This window comes from Biomphalaria glabrata, chromosome 4, assembly GCF_947242115.1.
Source record: "Biomphalaria glabrata chromosome 4, xgBioGlab47.1, whole genome shotgun sequence".
In the NCBI taxonomy this organism is placed as follows: domain Eukaryota; kingdom Metazoa; phylum Mollusca; class Gastropoda; family Planorbidae; genus Biomphalaria; species Biomphalaria glabrata.
Genome location: NC_074714.1, coordinates 44018825 through 44040253, shown reverse-complemented (window position 1 = coordinate 44040253; position 21429 = coordinate 44018825). Strand labels below are relative to the sequence as shown.

The window sequence follows — 21429 nt, the reverse complement described above, 5'->3', positions numbered from 1 at the left end:
TACAAACATATGGACATTTACTTATGATTTTGTATAACGTGATACGTGGTAGTAACGTATGAAGAACGAATTACACACCCCTGATGACAGTAACCATTGTGCGGTCAAATATTGATTTTGTAGGTACAATTTTAAGACAGTAGTAACTTACCTCATGTAAGGATCCACAGACAAATATAGAGCCTCGATTAGGATTTCTGTTTTAGAAAAAACAACGAGGAAAGATTTTTTCAATTGTATCGAGTAGACCTAAACATAAAAAAACTTGAAGGGAAAATGGAGATTACTTTTTTGAAAATTATTTACTTGAGAATAGAAAAAACATATGCAACAAAGTTACAAACGTTTACAATTGTATACTTCAAACAATATATACACACATATATATATATATATATATATATATATATATATATATATATATATATATATACATACAATATACATATATACACAAATTAACAATAGGCCAATCTCAAAATAGTTTTAAATGAAATGATAATAACAATGAATAGAAGATATATTTGCTGATCAAGAAACCAAAGAGAGTTATTTATGATTTTGAAGTTCGCGAAGTCTTCCTCCATCAGGTCATTTGAAGTTGTGAAATAGATTTGCAAGCTAGCTGAATGCACAGTAACAGTTTTTAAAAAAAACAGGGGGACTGTATAAATAGCGACATCTATAGGGGTATGTAGTTCTAAGAGTTGTCTACCATTAAAAGGAACAACCGGAACAACCACCCCCCTCACCAGTCTATAACCCACGTCCCGCAATGGCATCCTTTAAAAAAAAAAGGATGTTGTATTAAAGGTTGCATTTAAAAAATGAGGGTCCCCTCTTCGACTCCTTGGTTTTTTTTTTATTTCGGGATCTTTAGGGCGCCTCTATGTCCACCCAGCCCTAATGGGTACCTGGCAATAGTTGAGGAATAGTAAAGGCGGTTGGTCGTTATGCTGGCCACATGACACCCTCGTTAACAATGGGACACAGAAATAGATCGCTTTTACATCATCTGTACTCTACTTACTTTAACTGATAATTCTCTTTAAAATGATGATTATAATCCTATGAAATTAAATGTTTATTATTTGGGGCAACCGACCCAGGCCCTGCGCCTGGGGGGGGGGGGCGCGATCGTAGATTCCCTTGTCACCTTCAGCTTTGCAATCCAGATTAGTTTTCATTAACTAGGACTTGTTACTCAATATTTTGGGTAAAAAAAAAAATAAGGAAAAATGTTTCGTTTACCATATACTATTAAAATCCTATTTTATAATTCTTGTGACTTATGATGTTTTGACTTTCTTCTTAGGGGTTAGCACAATTCAAATCAAATATTTAGCCCATTTTTTTAATCCCTCAATCCCTCTTTTGTTTTGTTACATCCTTTTTCGGATGTTCCTTCAGAATTGAAGATTATTACAACCTGGACGATATCTCCCGCAAGTAAAAAACGGGGGTGGAAGAAAGGCAGGGTTTGAACCCTGGACCATCTAGACGATCAAAGCGCTCCATCGGTTTAAACACCCCTCTCCCTATTACACAAACACAGCCCCTATTCAACTTAGATCCAATTTGGGGTCAACGTCCCAAGTAACATGACCCCTCCCCCAGCTACATCAGTGTCAATTTAGGTATGTAGGTCAATCACAGAACTCGAGGGGACAACCTGTCTGATAGTCAAATCCAACAGCTAGGAGCTACTACTAAATGGGTGTGGAGGCGATTAAAGTTGGCAGCTCTACCAATTTCTTGGTAGATCTTAAAAATAACAACTTTGTATCGTTCTACCAGGACATTATATTTGTTTTGATGTAGTTTAGAGACGTCGAACGATAGAACTAAAGAAAGAGAAATAAGAATGTCCTGGCTTGTAGTGCTGTCCTCCTATCGCATTCCCATGATGGAGCACAAGTCTGTACAGACATTCTGGATGAAAACGTTTGAGATATGTTGCTGTCTGTATAGCACTTAGTCTTAGGACTCTTACTGAAAGGTTGCTAGAAACTCTACTTGGAAGACATGAGCGTTTTCTTGCAGACAGTCAGACAGAGTTGTCTACTCCTTCACATCGTCATTTAAATGTGGAAAAACTGCGGGTACTGTTTAATAACAAAATCTTTATCTTTAAACTGCAAGTTTATTTCTAACTTTTACAAGAGTATGGTGAAATTAAACGAAGACATAGCAAGACAGACTCTAGATTGCAGTCAACAGGGGAAGAGAAAGTTTGGGATACCAAAGCAAACATGGAGGTGATCAATAGACCAAGAAGCAAAGATGGCAGGATGGACATTGAACAACTTTAGGGATGCCCAGAACCGATGGCGAAATACTGTTGCAGCAGCATGCTTGGCTGGGAGTAAGAAGAAGAGTCAAGTCAGTCAAATCTTCTCGTCCTCGTGTAAAAGTAAAAAAGGTTCCCCTTTCAGACCTTGCTTACTTTAGGACAGATGATGTAAAGGTCATCTGTTTTTTTGTGGCCCACGGTTAACTAGGGTGTCATGTGGACAGCACAACGACCAACCGCCTTTACTTTTCCCCAACTAATATCAGGTACCCATTAGAGGTGGGTGAACTCAGAGGCGTCCTAAATATCCCGAAATTAATATTTACAGTCTTCAACAGAATTCAAACTCGGGACCCCCGGTTCGGAAGCAAAGCGCTTTATCACTCAGCCACCGCGCCTCCTTCGTCCTCATGTAGTAGCAAAGAAATATAAAATAATAGATTTTTATATTATCTTGTTGGAGACATGTAGTGAATAATAATAATAATAATAATAATAATAATTTTATTTATAAAGCTCTGTTAACAAACAAAATGTAGGCTCAAGGTGCTGTGATAACATTACAAACATAAATACGACAGCTAAAATGACAAACTAATATCAGGTTAGGGTTTTAAACAGATAGGTCTTAATGTTCTTCTTGAATGTAGTGTAGCATGTTGTCTGTCGGAGATCAATGAGATCAATGGGAAGTGAGTTCCAAACTTTTGGTCTGTGCACAGAAAAAAACCGGCAGTGGCTGCATAGGCATACGTATTTGTTCCGGTCTGTCTTAGAATCTGGTTTAGAACTCTACCCACCTTAGGCTTATGTTTTATTATGGAAGAAACGTCTGAAACCTGCTAGTCAATCCAAGAAGCAGATGATCTGAATTGGAAACTAATCTCCGATAATAGCAATGGTATAGCTAGGCCATCATTTGGGGGCTCGAAGACTTGACCTTTTTGGGGGCCGCTGCATTTTGCGTAATATTTAATATTTAATGAAAAAAAGCTACTCATTAGGGGGATCCCTTCAAGTGGGGCCCGGGGGATTTTATCATTCTCCCCCTCCCTTCCCCACCCTAGCTACGCCTCTGAATAGAAGTATGGAGAACATCTTTAATATGCATGCATGCATATATATATATATATATAAAGAACTTTTATGTTAGATTTTGTATTGATATTCAATATTTTTAAATATCAAAAATCGTCTTTTAAACGAGTGCTCCTAGCAAGACATGTGCAAATGTCCTAAGCTCAACATAACACATAAACGCTTCATTAACCTTTAGACAAGAAAATAGTTACTGTGATTTTGAGGGGGTGGGGGAAGTCAAGAAACAAGTCTCGGGGCCTTTACGCAAAGGCTTCCTCCTCCACATGGCTTAAAAATATGTTACAAACATCAGTAAATGTCACGCTCTTAAACAGTTTTGTGTAGTCAAGCCAGATTTAGCGACGTCTGCACAACTTTTAATGTCACAGTTACTTAAAAATAAAATGTAGAAAATCTTCTTGTGACAATAGGTGGATGCCCTTTTTTAACATTGAAACTACACATTACACATTTTAACCTGTGTATTTTTTTCTTACTGGATTAATAGGGCCTAGAACATGTTTGAGAACCTTTGAGAAACAATACGACAACGTCTTATAAATGTCTCCATTATCTTGTTTGCCCAAGATGTAACACTAGATGTCTAGATCTGTATCTATTTTCTTTTATTTAGATAGGATTACATCCTATTTATTTATTCACTTTTTTTTTGGTCTTTATTTATTGTTATTTTGTTTCGATTTTAATTCAGTTGTGTTTTTATATTTCTAATAAATCTGTGTCATTTTACATCTCTAGGGACGATCTTTTTTTTTTTTTTCTTTTTAACATTTCTTGTCGATACGGTGAGCGGCAAGTCTTTGCGATACATGCACAAGCTGGCTGTCTCCACGGAGATATGTCACTTGCTTCGTCCTTGTCTTATATAACATCTGGGTCATCTTTTGTTAAAAACAAAATGTTTATACCAATCACTTTAGATTGATCACGAGATTGTTACTATTTTGAGTGGAAGTTACAAAAAATATAGTGTATAACATTGAAAAGAAGTTCAGGAGTCTCCAGTTAGATGAAGACATTTAGTCGCTGACAGACATTAAGAGTTGCGCAAGGAAGCGTGTCGTCATAATACCATTTAGGATCACATTGCAAACTTGTGATGGAGGATTATTAAATTATTCAAGAAGAGGACCAAATATTAAGTGTTATAGAAACTTCCCTCCCACCCCACCAAAAAAAAAAAAAAGACTTCTCGTGTTACAGATTATCAGAATTGGTACCCAGGTGTGGAGGTCTTACAATTTTTAGAAATAATCCCCGCACGTCATTGAAGTTTTTGTTTGGTCATATTTGTTGCTTCTATGTAGAAGTGAAAAGGACCACTCTTGCTGTGACCAGAATATCCATGGGTTAAGGTGAGGCTAGTCTACGGTCAGTTCTTAGCCATTCACATAGCACTTTCTTTGGTAGAAAAGTTGTATCTAAAATTTCGCCATGGGCCTGCTCTGCGGGATCGTCACTAGCTGAATCCAGTCATCTTCAGCCCTCCTTCAGTCGTAGAACGACTTTGGTTCATCTCGAACCATTTTTAAATGTGACTGTGAAATCCTGTTTTGGAGAGACCTTCCCGTCCACATATGTCGCAGGTTGGTGGTAGAGGAGCCGGCCATGTTTCGTATGGCACTGAAGTGGTGGTATAAGCTGAATCAGTCCTCTTTATAGATTGTCGTCTGAGGCTTAGTGAACACAAACATGAAATAGAAACAATTGATAACCACACAATTTTCCATGTTCATAGACTCTTCGCTAACAGAGTGGTTACCGCTTTGGCTTGAGAAGCCTGAGAAGCCCACAAGTTTGAACTCAGGTCGCTCCCTTTCTTTTTTTTTTAAGTACACTTAAAAAGCGATCACCCAGATACCCCGTTCTTTCTCCCCCAACACCTTTCCAACTGGTCAAGACAAGTGATAGGATCACAGCGTATAGCGAAAGCTAGAAGCATGAAATTCCGACAAACAAAAACAATTAGCAAAAACATATTTCTAAGCACACAAAGTTATTATTGTTAGTCTAGATTTATTACAAATTTAATTAAATGACTGATCCAAACTAACTGCTACACTTAAAATAACCTTTTTTTTTTTTTTTGTATTTGTTTCTTATTTTGCTTGTTCACTATTGAAATACTGTCTAAAAATCAAACTATTTCATTCTCAAAATATTGTATTTGGTCGAGGTCTTGCCCCAAATTCAGAAGGAGACCCTTGAGGTACTGACTCTAACTGAAAGGCTGTTAAAGCCTCGGCACGAAAAAAAGTGTTCCGCTAAATACTCTGAATGCGCGAAGTGTTTCGTTAAGGAAAACAGTTTGGGAATCACTGTTGTAAACACTAAGAAAAGGTTACAGGGTATGGGAGGGCAGGGGAAGGTAGAGAGGTGAACCCATGGCGTCACAAAAGAAAGAAAAGCGATTCCTTCACTACGTGGGGTGATAGCGACTTTTCACATTTCCCTCTTGGAGTCATCTCGACCTTTTATTAATGGCACTATGTGACCCAATCTGTAGTGTAGATATTGTAAAGTACACTCAAACTAGGTTTTTGTGTTCATTTATTTCATCCCTAAATTGTGAGTTTATAGAACCACAACAAAAAAAAATTTTTTCAACAGTAGCTAATTTAAGCGATGGGTTCAATTTAGGCTTGACAAAGTTATGAAGATACAAGAGTACATGTGGTATGTGGCCAGACACCTAAGGGGACGTTTGAGTGCAGACATCGTTTTGTTGGAAATAGGAATTCCTAAGAAAAGCAGACGTACATAGGCGTCATCAGTAGAACAGAGGCGTAGTTAGGAAAACGTGCGCCCGGGGCAAAAAACTTTATTGTCGCCCCCCCCCCCCGCCCATTTTTCATAAACATCACATAGAAATATAGGCTTATAAATAAAAAGTATTTAATACTAATGTAATACGCAGTGGCGTCACTAGGGTGATACGGGGGTGCGGTCCGCACCGGGTGACACCCGTTAACGACAGTAGCCAAATATTGGAACATTCTTTTCACAATTAATAAACAGATCTATCTACTTTTTGTTTTCATTTCGACTTCACATATTTGAATTGTTTAATGAAATTCTATCAAAAGGTTTAAAATGTTATATCAAACTTAGTATATCAAGGAAAACGTGAAACCTTACTTTCAAATTTTTACCATAATTTTCATATGTATATGAACCAGGGGCGTAACTAGGGATTTGGGGGCCCGGGGGGATTGACCTCTTTGGGGGCCCCTTGCATTTTGACATTCGACATATGACATGTAATAATGTACGCAAAAATATATAAGCCCCAAATCAAATTGGTTCAGTATATCAGTAAACTTAATAAAAAGTAATCAAGACTCTTTTAATGAATAATACCTTTGTTTATTAGTTAAATAATGCACAAGTGACAAATCTCAATTGATATCGCTTCACGTCGTGCATTCTGTGCAGCAAAGACATCTATAACATCAACTACATCGATACTTTCTAGTATTTGTGACTTCACTAACATTAAAGCCATGATAAGCCTTTCTTGTGTCATTGTGCTCCTGAGATAGCTTTTGATGAACTTGAGCTTTGAGAATGATCTCTCACATGACGTAATGGAAGTGGCCTGAGTTAGCAGTATTCGGAGGAGGTTGCAAAGTTTGAGCACACGTAATTACCATATGAAGCCTGTTTCCTCAATATGTCTATTGGTGATTGTATTACTAGTTTGTTGATGAAAAGTGCTCGTGCATCAATGACATCATTGAAAAAGCGATTTTCCATTTATTTCATCATACAAACAGGAAAGGTAGCACAGTTTGTCATAAGCAGGTCTTCATCTAACAGGTGTCTTGGTTCAAGAAGAAACCCAAAGGTATCCATTTTCTTTCCAGCCTTTAAAATCTGCCCTTCATCTCCATATGAAATCTGTCCAGCACTTCTGTCGCAACACGTTTGAATTGCAGTTCTATTGACAGTCCTACATTAGAACTCAACTTCCCATCAAGTCTTTTCTTTCTTCTGGTTGTTTTGATTATTATTATTATAGCTTTTATATTATATAGCGTTACTTTCATGCTTATAGCATGCTCAGAGCGCTTTGGTTCAATCTCATTTGTGGACCAGTGGGGGGGGGGGGTATCTAGGAGTTGGTTTTCCGTGCTGCCTTTAGGCGCTCAGTAAAAGCAACTCTGCCGAGTCGGGTGTCGAACCTCGAGCCCCCTTCTAGGTAGCCAAGACAAGCCAAGTTCAAGCGCACTTAGCCTTTCGACCACGCTTCCCACAGGGATTACAGGGAATACATAGTATTCACTACCTTCGTTTGCTTTTTTTGATGGATTGGGTTTTTGTCAGTTTCTCATCATTTTGCAGAAAGCATGAAAGGGTACTAATTTCTTTAGCAGCTTCCCGTATATGCAGTCCAGACTTTTGTAGTTTCTTCTGAACAATATAAATTGGGAGCAAGAGCTTTGACCAGAATTCAAGATAGGCAAAAAAATCTTAATTTTCCACTGCATGAAGAAGATTCTGTCCTAATATTATATGGTATTACGTCATTGTTGGTTGTTTATGTTTTGTTCGAAAGCAAAAGGATTCAGAGCATACAAAAGTGGGAAAGATCCATATCTCGTTATGCTCGAGTATAGAAATACTCCGATAAGTGGACTGCCGTATTCACCATCACAACTGATGACGAGAAGAAGACTCAGGGAATCATTCCAACTGATCTCAAACTATTGAAACCATCGGTAGCTGAAAATGCAGAGACATTACTCAACGAACGACAGATGAAAAGCAAAGTGAAATACAATGCAAAAGCAAGACTACCTAAAGATTATTATGTCGGAGAGTTCGTCTAGGTCAAACATGGCAGAAAGCAGTTGTCATAAAAACATTCAGCACCCAGATCTTACATCATAAAGACAAACGATGGAAAAACATACAGAAGAAATCAACGCTTTTTAAATAAGAGTTTCGATGAAGACATCTCTGGGTACTATGATACCGATGGAAACAATGAACTGCAAACTGTTGGAACAAACGAAACAGACAGTTATAGACCAACGTCTAGAGAACTTGTTGTGCCAGTCAAGACAACCAGAAGTGGACGAATTGTTAAAGTTCCTAGTAGACAAGGCGGCCTTACTCCACTGCAGCCTATGCGGTTGCAGTGGGCCCCGCGCTTTCATAGGACACGCGCTAATTCTAAGTGTACATTATTAAATTACACCATTATAACGTATATAAAATAACAGGGTTTTCGTGACCTCCTGATTTCCCAGGGCCTCCAGGAAATCTCATGAAAAGGCAAAATATACGATAAAGTCCTAAACTTTTTTTGAATTTATTCAAATCTCCTGAAGAATAGACGAAATCGACATTTTGGGATCCCTATAAATAAAAAGGGGCATTTCATTTGATAAAAATGTATTGCAAAGACGAAAGAAGGCCTATTTTTTAATTCAAGAAAAAATAATATTGACATTATGCTCATCCCTACCCAGACTAGGCCCCGCGCGATCCGTTTCGCATAGGGCCCCGCAAATGCTAGGGCCGGCCCTGCTAGTAGATATCACTCTTAAGAACTTTAAAAGGAAGGGTGTGATAGTAACTTCAAAAGGAAGGATGTGCTAATATTATATGATATTACATCATTGTTTGTTGTTTATGTTTTGTGCGAAAGCAAAAGGATTAGATGGAAATAAAAAGAGAGTTTCCATTGGATTGAGGAAAAATGAAAAGATGGGTAATAACTCGAGTGTGAAGTTTAATTCTGAAATTATAGACGCCAAACCCGAATAATGGACTATTCTTGCATTATTAAGAATAACTTTTAGATCTGTTATACTCGATTCTGTAAATTTTGCTTCAATGTTAATTAGTGTAGCCATAAAATACTCGCCATTTAGATCTATTATTAGTAAAGGTAACAAGATACCTAGAATTCGCAGAATGTCATGCAGTTTTATTCGTGGCAACAAAGTTTAAAATGTAAAACTAACTCTAGAACAAACTTTGATCTCTGTGGGAAAATATATTTGTAAAATGTCAACAAAGTCAACGTACTGATAGACCTAGATCTAGGTTTAGTCTTTGTGATAAATTTTTAATCCATAAATGTTGAAAAAAAAAAGACACCCGTTGACACTATTTGTCAATCAAATATATTAATTTATGTATTTACAAATAAATTTCGGACACCCATTTGGGGGCCCCCCTAGTAGGGGGGCCCGGGGGGATTTAAAATTTCTCCCCCCCCTCCCCCCCTTAGTTACGCCACTGATATGAACACTGCTTTGATTTTTAAAAAACATGTTTTAATCGAATCTATTGAATTTGTAGCTAGCACTGTAATACCAACCAATAGTCATTGTTTAACAAATGACGACATTCTTCAGGCATAAAATATGATTGAAATCTAACATATAATTAATATAAGTTTTGTAGTCTTGGAAAGTAAAGAAGTGCCCATTGAGATGTTTGAAGAAAATTATGTTATTTCATTTTTCTGTAAAATAATTAGTAGCCAAGATGAAGTAATTGTTACAATGTGACAGTCGAATGATATAATTGAATATTGTAGGGGATTTTCTGTCTTGGCTAGTGCCAACAATGGTTCTGATGCTTCCAAATGGGGACGACTTAGTCACTATAAAAGCAAATAAAAAATATATTCTTTTGTTCTTGACTATTTTCAACTAATTGTATTGAAATGAAATAGAAATTTGTAACTTAATTTAATGTGTGGTTGAAATTAAGTCCAATATTGGAAAATTAAACGTTTGAAGATTGGAAAATTGAAAAAAAAGGACATCCTGTTTCAAATACAATTGAAAAGTAAATCGTTGCTATAATTAATGTAAAGAAGAAAAACAATGGAAAGATATATTGCATTGACTGTTTCTATAAATATTTGACGTTTTGTGACTCTATTAAGTACAAGTCTTTATTGAATAAAGAATGTCCACGAGATGATGAAAATTTTATGTATATAAAATCATAGCTGAAAGTACATCTGTAATGTTAAAAAGTTTATAAATGTTTTAGCAAACGACGTAAAAGATATTAGAGCCAGAATGACTATAAGCACCTTTGTATCTTGTTTGACAAAACAGCTACATAGCACACCTAACATGGCAAACACTGACCAGAGTCAGAAGTTACACGATTTTAAGGGAGATCAAAAAAGCTGATGAGATCAACTTAATATCTTAAAATGTCTAGAAAGGGTTGAGCTTGAATTTGTGTGTGGAACTCAAAGATATGACCGCACCGGGTGACACTCACCCTAGTGACGCCACTGATAATATGAATAACCTTAGAATGTATTACCTAACTAAAATATCTACAATAGCTTTTATATTTGGCGCCCCCCCCCCTTGAGGGAACAATCTAGAACTCAAAGAGTTAGAGAGTCTAGAATATCGACTGCTAAAGAAAATTACTTTAATTGTGATTGGTAAACAAATACTGCATATGAAATGTCATATCGAGAAGTCATTACGACTGAAGGCTGCAGACATATAAAGCTTTCTCTCTGGGCCTTCGTTACAACTAAACAAAAGTTCTGGAGTTATGGATCCGTTGTTTGTTTTTTAATTGCCTCACTCTTCTCAATATCGGCCAGTTTCGCCCACCACAACCTCTAAATATCACTCCTCTAGTGTCACGTGGCAAAATGTATATGATTACTTGTTATTGTTTTACTGGGTTTTTTTTTATGGCACGGTAAGTGTGTTTATTAAAATATCTTGAATATCTGTCTTTTACACACTGAAACGTGTGCTAGAATCTGACATATTAGTACACCGTTGTTGGACTTCTTTAGTCGTAGAAAGACTTATGTTTTATCGTGCAGAAAGACTATTTTTTAGAACGACTAAGGTCTATCTCGTAGAAGACTGGTTTATCTTGTAGAAAGACTATTTTTAGAACGACTACGGTTTATCTCGTATAACGACTACGGTTTATCTCGTATAACGACTACGGTTTATCTCGTAGAACGACTACGGTTTATCTCGTATAACGACTATGTTTTATCTCGTATAACGACTATGGTTTATCTCGTAGAAACGACTATGGTTTATCTCGTAGAAACGACTATGGTTTATCTCGTAGAACGACTATGGTTTATCTCGTAGAACGACTATGGTTTATCTCGTAGAACGACTATGGTTTATCTCGTAGAAACGACTATGGTTTATCTCGTAGAAACGACTATGTTTTATCTCGTAGAACGACTATGGTTTATCTCGTAGAAACGACTATGTTTTACTGGGGTTTTTTTTATGGCACGGTAAGTGTGTTTATTAAAATATCTTGAATATCTGTCTTTTACACACTGAAACGTGTGCTAGAATCTGACATATGAACTACTATGGTTTATCTCGTAGAACGACTACGGCTTAACACGTAGAAACGACTATGTTTTATCTCGTAGAACGACTATGGTTTATCTCGTAGAAACGACTATGGTTTATCTCGTAGAAACGACTATGTTTTATCTCGTAGAACGACTATGGTTTATCTCGTAGAACGACTACGGCTTAACACGTAGAAACGACTATGTTTTATCTCGTAGAACGACTATGGTTTATCTCGTAGAACGACTACGGCTTAACACGTAGAAACGACTATGTTTTATCTCGTAGAACGACTATGGTTTATCTCGTAGAACGACTATGGTTTATCTTGTAGAACGACTATGTTTTAACACGTAGAACGACTATGTTTTATCTCGTAGAAACGACTATGGTTTATCTCGTAGAAACGACTATGGTTTATCTCGTAGAAACGACTATGTTTTATCTCGTAGAACGACTATGGTTTATCTCGTAGAACGACTATGGTTTAACACGTAGAACGACTATGTTTTATCTCGTAGAACGACTATGGTTTATCTCGTAGAACGACTATGGTTTATCTTGTAGAACGACTATGTTTTATCTCGTAGAACGACTATGGTTTATCTCGTAGAAACGACTATGGTTTATCTCGTAGAAACGACTATGTTTTATCTCGTAGAACGACTATGGTTTATCTCGTAGAAACGACTATGGTTTATCTCGTAGAAACGACTATGTTTTATCTCGTAGAACGACTATGGTTTATCTCGTAGAAACGACTATGGTGTATCTCGTAGAAACGACTATGTTTTATCTCGTAGAACGACTATGGTTTAACACGTAGAACGACTATGGTTTATCTCGTAGAAACGACTATGTTTTATCTCGTAGAACGACTATGTTTTATCTCGTAGAAACGACTATGGTGTATCTCGTAGAAACGACTATGTTTTATCTCGTAGAACGACTATGGTTTATCTCGTAGAACGACTATGGTTTAACACGTAGAACGACTATGGTTTATCTATGGTTTATCTCGAATTAAGACTATGGTTTATCTCAAAGAAAGACTATGGTTTATCTCGTAGAACGACTATGGTTTATCTATGGTTTATCTCGAATTAAGAATATGGTTTATCTCGAATTAAGACTATGGTTTATCTCGTAGAACGTTTTCATGTGACACTATATCTCCGTTAGCCAAATAAATCTAGAACTATAGAATAGAACTAATCAATGAATAAATATACGCGGCTTCATTCGTTTGACGCTAAAATGGAAGTTCGAATGTCGGCCAAAATAATTATTTATCAAGAAATGACAAAACTTCAGCTGACATCTCCAATATACAAAAAAAAATCTCTTCAGAAGATGTAGTTCAGTGATCTATTTATTTTTTACTTTATTTTTTTTTTCTGAAACTAAAATCAAACTGAAATTTAAATATATATATATATCGAAAATGGACTTCGTGTTCTTGTAAAACTTGTTACAATTTTATAGTACGAATTTCCTTGTTTAAAGACGAAGCCACTCAATCTAGCAGTGTATCATGTTACACTGACAGAGTGGACATAGATCATAAATTATTTAGATGTAAAAAGTTTATAAAGAATACTTTTTTTTTGTTCAAGATTAGAAAAAAAAAAAAAGAAGCCTTTATAAATCATTCAAGATACATTTATTTATAGCTATGATCTAGCCATTAAATCAACATCAAAGTCCTTGGAAGTAACCGAACAGTGTGCGTCACTGGAAGTTGGCTGTCTTTGGGATAATGAAATAAAAGAGGGTGGTGGTGAGCAATAACAAAAATAGAAAAAATAAAGGTTTAAAAAAAACACAATTTTGCAAAACGACTTCTGTCTAATGTGTTGTGCGTACGGGATACCCGGATGAAACCAGCCATTCAACAAAAACACTTCCTCTTAATGAAAACGTGCAGATGTCCTTCACCTTCATTGTTTCAGCATGAGCGACAGCCCACAACGGTAGTTTCCTAATCAGCTAGATCTATACGATCTTACAATAATGCACAGAATACAGAAGAGTGTTGTTGTGTTGTTTCTCACATGAGTTGGAACATGTGTAACGTTGTGTTCTTTTCGCTTCGTAAACTTGAAAGGCGCGAAGAAGCCTTCCTAGAACAGAGGAGGATATTGCACTTAATAATTGTTGATTAACTTTTAGTTGCACATATTTTGTCATCATGGGCATTTTCTTGTAAATCCCTTGAATAAATATAGGGGGGAAAAAACTCAAACCTGTCAGGTTGTGAGACAGTTTTCAACTTATTGCATGCGCCTTTTTCAATCGTTCTCATTGCGTTGTAAAATATAATTTTGGGATAACTCCCAGTAAGATAAAACGATGACAATACTTTATATAGGGTGTCTTTCTTTCGTTTAATGATTTCGTCTTGTTGTTTGTAAATATTTTAATGTAGTGTGATGGCACAGAAATGAATGATTGAGGCTTGCAGGCTGATCTTAATCTTTTTATTATGGATTGAAGACCTGCATTGATGGAGGATGTATGAGAAATGTGCAATATCCATATTTTTAAGCCTTTTATACAGCATACCATTCTGGAGCAGATGTCAAGTGACCAGTGCGCCCCCTAGAATGTATATTTTTCACTACAGATATCTACAAACATCCTTAAGACTGTCTTGATTTTTTCAAACGTACTTTCAGAAAGGAAGATAATTACGTTCTAGTTCTAGCCCCCTGCAGGATGGCGGCACCGTGGTTTGAAGAACCAGGGGCAATCCTGATGTCAGTCCAGAGCGCATACCACACGACCAGCCTGCCATTGGAATGTTCACATCTAGGCCTACACCAAAGAGATTCAGAGTTTCACCAAACAGTGTCAACGCATCAGTCTCCAATACAACAATGCTGGGGTTGTTTTTTTTTTAAGCAGGGCTGCAGCAGCATTCAGCTCGTCCCGAGACATCGGTCTCGAGTTTTACTGGGCATGAGCTAGAACTCCGTGCCTTCAAAACTTCTGCCCACAGTGTATAAAGTGAACTTGAGAATTTTTTTGTTATTAGATGCTGTCGCAGGTGATTATAATTAGTGTAAATTTATATGACCCTAAAGAGGAAGAAAGTTGAATGCCGCTGTAGTACATCAACCAGAAGTTCAACCCCTTCAATCGGCTAGTATATGTTAATACAGTTGTGTTGGGAGCCGGTAAGAGGATTATCAAACATGGAGGAGCTCAGTAACCAAGAAGTAAAGATGGCAGGATGGACATAGAACTTTCGGGGGACTGAGCTGAATAGAATCCAATGGCGAAGTACTGTTGTGTCCTATGCTCCATGTCTAGAGTACTATATTTATCTCTTTTGATTTAATACATACTCTTACGTCATATGTATATGTTACTTCGAGTTAAGGAATAACAATCCTTGTTAGTCTACATTTCATTTTGCTAACTGTAAATTACTTTATTAACAATCTGCCACATTCTATTAGTTTGAGATATACGAATAAATACACCACTTTTCTTCATTATTTAAAAGTGTCATAAATAGTTACCACGGTTTGAGAACCTCCATTGAACAAACAGTCAGTCAACCTTACAAATTCTCGAATTTGTGTAAGTATATTATGAGAGATAGTGGCCAGACTTGCACAGTCCACAGCAGCACTTCCAAAACTCAAAACAATATACTAAGACAAAGGCATAGCACTCGATACAAAAATCCGACTGATTGTCATGGCCACATTCTTATATACTTGCTAATCTTGAAGGCTGACTGCAGAGCTAGAGAGGAGAATCCTAGCAATGGAATTGAGATGCTACAGAAAGATCCTAGGTATCACATACAAAGACCGCATCACAAATGAAGAGATTAGAGACAGGATTAGTACTGCGATTGGACCCCACGATGACCGGCTAACTACTGTCAAAAAACGCAAACTAAAAACATATGGCCATACTACAAGGTCCTCTGTGCTCGCAAAGGAAACAGCACCAGGAGATTCTGCCACAGAGAGGAACAGATCAGTGTGGTGCCCCAACGGTCCAACAGACTAAGAGATGGTTGAAGGTGGAAATTAAAGGTGGTGTAGCCAAGGCAGTTCTATAACGAGGTGAGGTAAGTGGCCATTACAAATATATAGGCTATATAATTTTGTTAGCATACATGCATAGATTAAACTTTTCTCTTTGGAGAGCTTTCACACTATCACTACCATATATATTTACAAAGTGAAAACAAATTGTGACAACGACACGCGTGGAAAAAAAGTAAAGTTTCCCTTTGAGACCGAGCGATGATCTATAAGGCAGATGATGTAAAGGTCAACTGTTTCTATGGCTGTCTGTTAACAAGAGTGTCAGGTAGCCAACACAAAGACAAGACCTCCTTTACTTTCCTCAACTAATGCCAGGTACCTTTTAGAGTTGGAGGGACTCAGGGGCTGAAAAAAATCCTGAAACACAAAAATTACAAGTCTTTGCCAGAATTCGAACCCGAGACCCCTCGTTTCAGAGGCTAAGTACTTTATCCCTCAGCCACCACGCTGATATAAATATGCGCTTATAAATATACTCAGGTGACCATTTTTATTCGATTTCTATTAAAGAAATAAACCGAGTTCAAACCATATACTGTTGTAAATGTATATTGTACTTCTTACAGTATATAGAACAAGAAATCTAAAAGCACACATAGAAAAGAAAATACCGACTCACCATCGTTTTTTAGTCCTGGTAACTCTTCCTCTATAAGTTGAAAACACTCTAGGGTTGCTGCCCCTTGGAAAGGTTTGCACTGAATCCACCGTCTCGCAACTACCATCTTTTATGTATAGGTTAGTGCTGATCGCATACTGATTAGTGGTTTTAAAACAACAACAACAATATGCAAATGAGGTCGCAAAGTAATGATGGGAAGACACTATCGTGCTATTGGTGTCTTCGAGAAAGAATGGGTTTTACTTTACAACGGACACACGCCGTACACTTGCATCAAGTTAAAGAGACCGTGGTCCTGCAGTCAGTTGTATGTTGTTTTTGTTCGCTTCTTGTAATATGCAAGAGAGGGCATTGTAAAAGAGAGTTGAGAGAGATGGTGTGGGGTGGGAGAGAGAGAGAGAGAGAGATAGGATGGAGTGGGAGGAGGAACAGGGAGGGGATGGGGAATAAGAGGGAATCGAAGCGTGTCAGCAATATCCTGCCCTAAATACTTAACAGTCCCAACTCAAGGGCGTAGTAGCAAAATAAAAAAAAAATAAGCCACATGGTGCACCGGTCCAGATCTGCTTCGAAAAAACGCAACTAGTTACTTTACTTTAAATGAGTTGGTTTTTTTTTTAAATTAATTTGGCTTACTATGATAAAAGAGAAGACCTATCACAAATTTTCTATGACCTAAACAAAATGACTAGTTTGGATTATTATGACAAGAACTCTGGAGTGCAGGGGAGTCACAGGACGGGGCTATGGGTTGGAAATAGTTGGAATAGCCTTTACTGTGAGTTTCTATTAGCAAGACTGACAAACGGTTTGCTTTCTAATTATTTTCATTCTAGTCAGTAATGTGACTGATCATAATTTTTTTTTTGGCTGCGTGTCAGTTTTAGTCACGAAAAGAGCGTCATCAGAAAGAGCGGTGCTCGGGAGAATTGCAACCGTTTTGACGTGAGAAAGCCTGGTAGAATCGCCTATTTGAAGAGAGCGATTAGAGTCGATCCTGGTGAAGACGCTTTTCTCGAAAAGAAATCCCAACGGAAGGTGAAACATACCTTTCTGTATATTAGTTTTTTAAAACGTAGGTAATACTAGCGATCGGGGCGCGGTGGCTCAGCGCTTTGCTTACGAACGTAGGGTGAATCCCAAATCTCGGTGAAGAATGGGATTTTGAACTTTGGTATTTTTACGGCGCCCCTGAGTCCATCTAACTCTAATGGGTACGTGACTTTAGTTGGGGGGGGGGGGGGGGAGGGGAGTAAAAGCGGTTGGTCATTGTGTTGGCCACATGACACCCTGCTCGTTAACCGTAGGCCACAGAAACCATAACATCATCTGCCCTTTAGTCCGCAAGGTCTGAAAGGGGGAACTTTACTTTTACTTTTTTTTCTAATGCTAGCAATAATGTTGTTTTACTTGATCGATGCTCCAATATGAAACTTATAACATAGGAGAATATAAAGCAAATCCCAAACCAAACTCACCAACCACTAGCTAGATCCACTCCAGTTAAATCTGCTAAAACTAATACAACACCCTCACTAAACAAACCTACTAAAGAAGTAATACCGAAATACCGTAAAACCTTAGTAATAAATTTTCAAAGCATTAGGGACAAAACAGCAGACTTAGAAATTTTATTAGAATGTGAGAAACCAGACATAATTGCAGGAACAGAAACTTGGCTACATCCTGAAATTCATAATGCAGAAATTGTCAATAGTAATTATGAAATTTTTAGAAAAGATAGGGCTGATAATCATGGAGGAGTTCTTTTAGCAATAAAAAAAAAAAAAAACACTCTTATAGCAGAAGAAATTACCTTACCGTACTCAAAAAATATAGAATCAACATTTTGTAAAATTAATACCACCTCAACATCCCTAATAATAGGCAGTATTTACAGACCACCAAATTCTAGTATAAAATACTTCTTCTTGTCCACCCCACCCCCTTTTGCTAACACGCTCTATCAGTTGAGAAGCTCTGCTTGAAGTATCGACATTTTAAGTTGTTGTTTTTTAGTAAGATGTCTAGGTTTTAAAACCCAATGACGCTTATAGGAGTTCCAATGTCATATTTGTATCTCACATTTCAGGTGTAAGGTGTACGGTGTAGATTCGCACGTTTTCCCCCGATCCTCCCTATGCCTCAGAGGTGGGGGTAGGGTAAAATGATCCAATCACGATTCTTCCCACCCCCGTCATCACTTCACTTTTTTTAAAGCAGGAGCCCGACCCCCTCCTCCTTTTTATTTCTTCTGTCAATGAACCAATGTTCCCTGTTTAGCCATGTTTCATAATTCGTATCTCTTCCTTCATTCTTTCCATTTTTTTTTTCTCCTGTCTGGAGCTGCAAGTTTTATACAAGAGAGGGATTAGAAAGAAAACAATTTAGATCGAGACATTTTCCAACGAGATCCACTACATCCTTCAACTACAAATGGAGTGGTAGCCCTCAGGGGACTAGTGCCTTGAAACTTGACGAGCAGTTATAGATGTATCTTAGCTTAGCTTATTAATTAAAGACTTTCCTTCAAAGAAGAAGATTCTTATTTTCATCTTACGAGTATCCATGTGCCAACCTCGTTGTGCATGATGTTATTTATAGAGAAACTCTACGAAGTCATTAGTTTTCCATCGCTGATTCAGGCAACCTGTCCCATGCTCTGAAGACACAAGGGAAGAAAGAGCGCTTGTTCGAATTAATCCTAGCGTATGGAATAAGTAATGTGTACTTATTTGTGCCATACTTTTGACGTTGGTGTGCTGGTTTGAACAACTCAGTACCTAGCAAAACAATCTTAACTGACCGACAGGTTTGGTCGCTAAATAAGGTGTAGCTCCCTTTCTTTTTATTTCTCTCTTGGTTAGTTAAACACTACTAAAATAAAATAAGATAAAAATAGAAATACTTTAAAAAAAAAAAAAGACAGAGAGGATAAGTTTCTAGAAGGTTTGAAATGAAAGTAAAAGCTATGATAAGTACAAACTAATCGATCGGCTACTAGGGTTTGCAATGATATGACAGCCTAATGAGCCAATGTGAAATACACCAGGCCTTAATTTATTAAGTGTATGAGTCTTCGTTCTTGTTGATCTTTGTGTGATGATATGAAACTTGGTTATACTCGTAACGTGCTCAAGATTAGGAGAAATGTACACACGCGGAGCAAGACTAGATCTAGTACTGTAAGATGAACAGTTCAACTTGTTTAGCAGTGGTGACCTATTTACACTTCATAGTAAAATAGTCACCCAGATGTGCAGTCAAGCTTGACAACCCTTTCATCTACCATAACAAATAGATTGAGAAGTCTCAGCATCTTGTACATATATATATTTATTTTTTTTAAAGAAAAGCGCCCATAGTGTGCATTATGTCCCTTTATTTTAGCTGTGCAAATGTATTGTGTTTACCATTGAAGAAGAGTTACAAAGCAGGAGAACATAATGGCCTAAAAATATGTTGTTAAGGCATGGTTAAAGACTTAATATTTCGGACAAGATTCTCTCCAGTTTAAATGAACTCTCTGTTTATAATATCTTCGGTTCATGAGAGAGAAATAAAAATGCTACTGGAAAATAAGGCTCAAGAAATTGTGTGAATATATAATACTTTACACTTTGTAAATGATTCATTTTTACAATATTATTTTTTTAACAAAATCGCAAACTGATGTAATATATAGGTTTGGTGTTTCGAAATGCACACACTCCACTTACAATATTTTACCAAGTGTCATGTATAGAGCGTGCCTCTTACACTCCTCATTAGGCCAAGAACGCGCGTAATTTCGATGAATAGTGCAACATTTTTTAAGCCGTTTTCTTTGTTATAAATCCTATTCTTCGCTTGTTCGTTTTTCATGGGCAGACTCTGGAATCTGGATACAGAGATAAAAAAAAACGGCACAAAAGATTTTCTAAAAAATTTCACATTTATGTATATCTTTATGAAACAAAAACAAAACTAGATAATTGGCCACATAGGGAAAACTCTGATTTGACCATTTGAATTATTCAAAATATAATAATCTTAAATTGAATTTGGTTTTGAGATGTAGGCCTATATCTTGAACACGTCAGCGGGAATTCTCTCTAGTAATCACAGAAGAGTTAAATAAACAAATTTGCGTTCAGAAACATTTTGCGCACCGCCTTTTGTAGAATTCAGTCTAGACTATTGTCTAATTTGTCTTTGTAAGTCTGGATCATAGACATAGTATCATAGACATACATAAATATAGACTGGAAAAAGGAAATAACTTTAACTTGAAAACATGTATATCTATTGTTGTCGGATTTCCGAATTCTGAAAAGTTGCATGATCTTCAGTCTTAGAGATTAAACAAAACTACACTGCTGTATAATATAGTCATAGACATATATATGAATATAGTACACAAAATTGCAAATCAAAAATTTTCGTTTCATAAAACTCTTTTATTGGCCAGTCTATATTTATTTATGTCTATGCATAGGATCTAAAACTATAAATGTAGCCAGGATTTTTTTTTCGGGTGTGGGAAATAAAGGCTGATTAATAAATGTTATATCATCCACCGGATATTAAAAGAACAAAGTAATCGCTCTTATAAAAAAAAAAGTCATTAGATTCATAAAGGAAGAATTATCTTTCTAGAAAAAAAAACGAAACCTTTTTTGTTACATTACTTGATTTTGTTCAGATATATTTTCAAAGGGCCTTAACCTACTTCATGTTCATAATTAGCGCTATAAAAATTCAATTTTTTTTTTTAACTTTAAGAATATAATTAATAACATTCGTTATTTTTGTCTAAATTACTCTTGAATAGCTTAATTATCAGATAAATCTATAAGTTCAGTGCGCTCTGATCCAATCACTTTTGTGGATCAGGTGGGGGAAGGGGGATATCTGGGAGAAGGTTTCCCTGCTGCCTTCAGGCGCTCAGTAAACACAACTCTTCGCCAGTCGGGATTCGAGCTCTAGGTCCTTGATAAGCAGCCTAGCGGTTTATTCCACTTAATC

The 21429-nt window shown here is 36.9% G+C and overlaps 1 protein-coding gene across 2 annotated transcripts in view; it reads right to left on the bottom strand.

Moving 5' to 3' along the window:
- LOC106054110 (prostaglandin reductase 1-like) overlaps positions 1-16995 on the bottom strand; it is a 43954-nt gene extending 26959 nt beyond the window's left edge. The window contains exons 1-2 of one of the 2 annotated variants that reach the window (XM_056026629.1): positions 16420-16995; positions 152-197 (exon numbers count right to left, since the gene is read on the bottom strand). In XM_056026629.1, the coding sequence (XP_055882604.1) occupies positions 152-197; positions 16420-16525 (152 nt within the window). In that variant the 5' untranslated portion in view covers positions 16526-16995. The remainder of the gene's footprint in view (positions 1-151; positions 198-16419) is intronic. The other variant, XM_056026630.1, reaches the window with a different exon arrangement.
- Between the last annotated feature and the right edge of the window lie 4434 nt (positions 16996-21429).